The sequence below is a fragment of the Carlito syrichta genome, unplaced genomic scaffold, assembly GCF_000164805.1.
Source record: "Carlito syrichta isolate Samal-C Ts95f unplaced genomic scaffold, Tarsius_syrichta-2.0.1 Scaffold306875, whole genome shotgun sequence".
Lineage (NCBI taxonomy): Eukaryota > Metazoa > Chordata > Mammalia > Primates > Tarsiidae > Carlito > Carlito syrichta.
This window is the reverse complement of record NW_007250971.1, coordinates 5,266-8,453: the sequence shown is the minus strand read 5'-3', so window position 1 is coordinate 8,453 and position 3,188 is coordinate 5,266. Positions and strand designations below refer to the sequence as shown.

Here is a 3,188-nt window from a genome sequence, read left to right as displayed (position 1 = left end):
CCAGGTCGAGGCTGGGGTGGCCGGGAGCGGCCGCTGCACTCCAGTCTGGGTGACGAAGTGAGACTCCAACTCAAAAAAAAAAAAAAATCCACAGTGAAGCCCCCCGCTCTGGCCATGGACATGGGCCCCTGTGGGGGCGGCTGCTGGGACTCTGGCCCGCCAAGGCCTGGGAGTGCCCCGGGGTCTCCCCAGAATCCTCACTCGTGTGGCCCCGCGCCATGTGGCGCCGCCTCCCTTGGGTTTGGCTGGGCTGGCCCGGCCTCTGGCTCTCTGACCTGGCCCGGGTAGGGGCACGACAGAGAGCCAGGGTCCTTGGCCAAACCAGGACCCCTCCCGGCCGCCACCCGCCTGCCAGGTGTTGGGAGAGGCGGGCCCAGGCGGTCTGCCCCAGGCCAGTGTCAGGGAGCAGGTGTGGCCCACCCGGTCCAAGGCAGGGTTGGGCCTCCGCTCCAGCCAGGGAGGTCGGGCCTCTCCGGCCTCACCTTCCCAGGCGGAGGCAGGAGACAGGACATGGGGGGAGGGACTGGGTGCTGGCCCCGGTCAGTGTTCCCAGGGGCGCAGGGGCTCTGGAGGGAGGAGCCTGGTGGCGATCTAGGACAAAGGAAACCCTCCCCCTCACAAACACACATGCACCCACATTCAGACACACCCGGGAACACACACACACACATGCACTCACACATGCACACATGTCCAAGCACACAGCAACACACACTCAGGTGTGTACACACGGACACGGGAGCACACAGTCTTGGCAATGCACAGACCCCTCTCCCACCCATGTGCACACACATGAATGCATACAGGCACAAGCACACACAGGCATACACTCATGCATGCATGTCCAGGCACACAAAACATACATGCTTGCGCACACATAGACACAGGAACACGCATACCCCCGCACACACTTTCAGGAATGCACAGACCCCTCCCCCATGCATGTGTACACACATGGATGCATACTGGCACAAGGGCACTCACACACACACTCACACAAGCATGTACATCCAGGCACACACAAACATACACGCGTGTGCACAGACACGAGAACACACCCCCCACACACACTTTCAGAAATACACAGACCCCTCCCCCACGCATGTGCACACGGGCACAGGAATCCAGACACACACACACACACACACACACACACACACACCCCTACATGAGAGTCCACACACATGGGCACACAGTTTGCACTTCGGCCTGTGGTTTCCGTCCACACACACCATCTATTGGCTTCAAAAAACAGCAGCTGTTCACACCAGGGTGGAAATGCATCTTCAGCCCAGAGCCTCAGGTCTGGTCTTCTGTCTCACAGAGCACTGAGCAAGCCTGGCGGGCGCGGCCCCCACGGTCCTCCAAGCACGTCTGTCCCCGCCCTCTCAGAGCCCATCCACGATGGAGGAGAATCAAAGGCTTTAATGCTCCAATGACACAAGCCCCACGTGGTCCCCCAGCCGCGGGCCGGCCTCAGGGGCGTCCCCCGGGGCCAGGGGGCCTTCCTGCCAACACAAACTCCACCCGTCTCGCAGGGACAGCAGCCCCCGCGAGCCTCGACGTGGGCCCTCCTGGGTCCCCGCGTGACCCTCCTTTGAGGGCATCAGGAAGCGGGCTCGTGTCCCGACAGCCCTGGACGCTGTCTGCCAACTCAGAAGCAGGCAGTGGGGAAAAAGGCGTGGAGTTAGTGACACCATGACGGTGGCCCAGACCCCCCGGGCCCCGGCTCGTTCACGCGGGCCATGAGCTCCCGTGGGGGCTGCGAGCCCCGGCGGCCTCCTGGGCTGTGCTTCTGCCGTCGCCGCCGTCGGGGCTGGAACCCCCTGCCCGCGGACCTGGGCGGGCCACCCTGCAGCAGACGCACCATCTCGTGGTCCCTGTGGTCCAGCACGCGGGGCAGGAACAGGGAGGACTTCTGCGTGCGGCGTGTCCTGAAGCCCCTGCGGGGCCGGCCTTTGCCGTTCACGGACACGTACCACAGTCTCTCGGCGCCGGCGCCGGGCTGCCGCTGCGCCCCAGGGCCGCTGGGCGCCGTCCGGTACAGCCGCGAGGCGTATGTGTTGTAGCCCAACTCGTGGATGCGCTCCACAAACTCACACTCGGCGCTGTAGTACTCCTGCAAGGCGAGAGGCCACGGTCGGGGCCACGGGAGGCCACGCAGGGGGCCGGGCCACAGCGGCCACTCTCTCCCGACACTTCTTGCCCATCCTTGGAGGCTGCCGGGCTCAGCTGCCTGCCCCTGGCAAACTCCCCTGCCCTCTCTGCCAGGCCGTGCCCACTGCCCCGGGGGCTCTTCCTCCTGCATAAGCTTGGTGAACTTGGCCTTTCACTCAAGCATCCTTGTCTCAAAGGTCTCCTGGGATCTCCTCTCTGGACTCCTCCAGCCTCCATTTCACCCCTGAGGGCACTGATCGTGGCAGTGACCCAGCAAAGGTGGTCTGTGGAGCAGACAGGGCTTGCCCTGGCAGCACACAGGCTGCATGGACGTCAGCAAGGACTGGGCATTTGGGCACAGGAAAGGGACACACCCAGGTCTCTTCTGAAGACATTGCATGAAATAAAAAGAAGAAAAAACAAGCCAGGCATGGCGGCGCACACCTGTAATCTCAGCACTTTGGGAGGTGGAGGCGAGAGGATACCTGAGCTCAGGGGTTCAAGACCAGCCTGGGCAACATGGTGAGACTTTGTCTCCACAGTAAATAAAGAAATCAGCCGGGCATGGTGACGTGTGCCTGTAATCCCAGCTACTTGGAAGGCTGAGGTGGAAGGATCGCCTGAGCCCAGCAGGCTGAGGCTGCGGTGGCCATGAGCATGCCACTGCCCTCCAGCCTGGGCGACAGAGTGAGACTCCGACTCAAACAATAACATAAAATAAAATAAAAAAGCAAAATGACAAGGAAAAGGGAAGGGAACACGGTCAGGTTTTTATGAGCCCGGCTTCTCCATGAAACCCCGAGTTCAGGACCCAGCTATGGCCTTGAACTCAGCGTCACTGCCATGGTCTGGAGGGTCCCCGTCCCCTAGGCTGAGGGAGACTTGTCACACAGAGCGAAGGTCAGGAGTCTGGCGTGAAGTCTGTGCTCCATTGGGGTCACAGTTGCTGTTGTTCTTTTGTTTTGTTTTGCTTTTTTGAGTTGGAGTCTCACGCTGTCGCCCAGACTGGAGTGCAGTGGCCACTCCCGGCC

General features: G+C 61.8%; 1 protein-coding gene across 1 annotated transcript in view; it reads right to left on the bottom strand.

Moving 5' to 3' along the window:
* Nucleotides 1–1,687: 1,687 nt before the first annotated feature.
* FGF3 (fibroblast growth factor 3) overlaps nucleotides 1,688–3,188 on the bottom strand; it is a gene marked incomplete at its 5' end in the record, with an annotated part of 5,476 nt that continues 3,975 nt past the window's right edge. Inside the window, one exon of the mRNA XM_008063497.1 lies at nucleotides 1,688–2,119. Coding sequence (XP_008061688.1) covers nucleotides 1,688–2,119 — 432 coding nt within the window. The remainder of the gene's footprint in view (nucleotides 2,120–3,188) is intronic.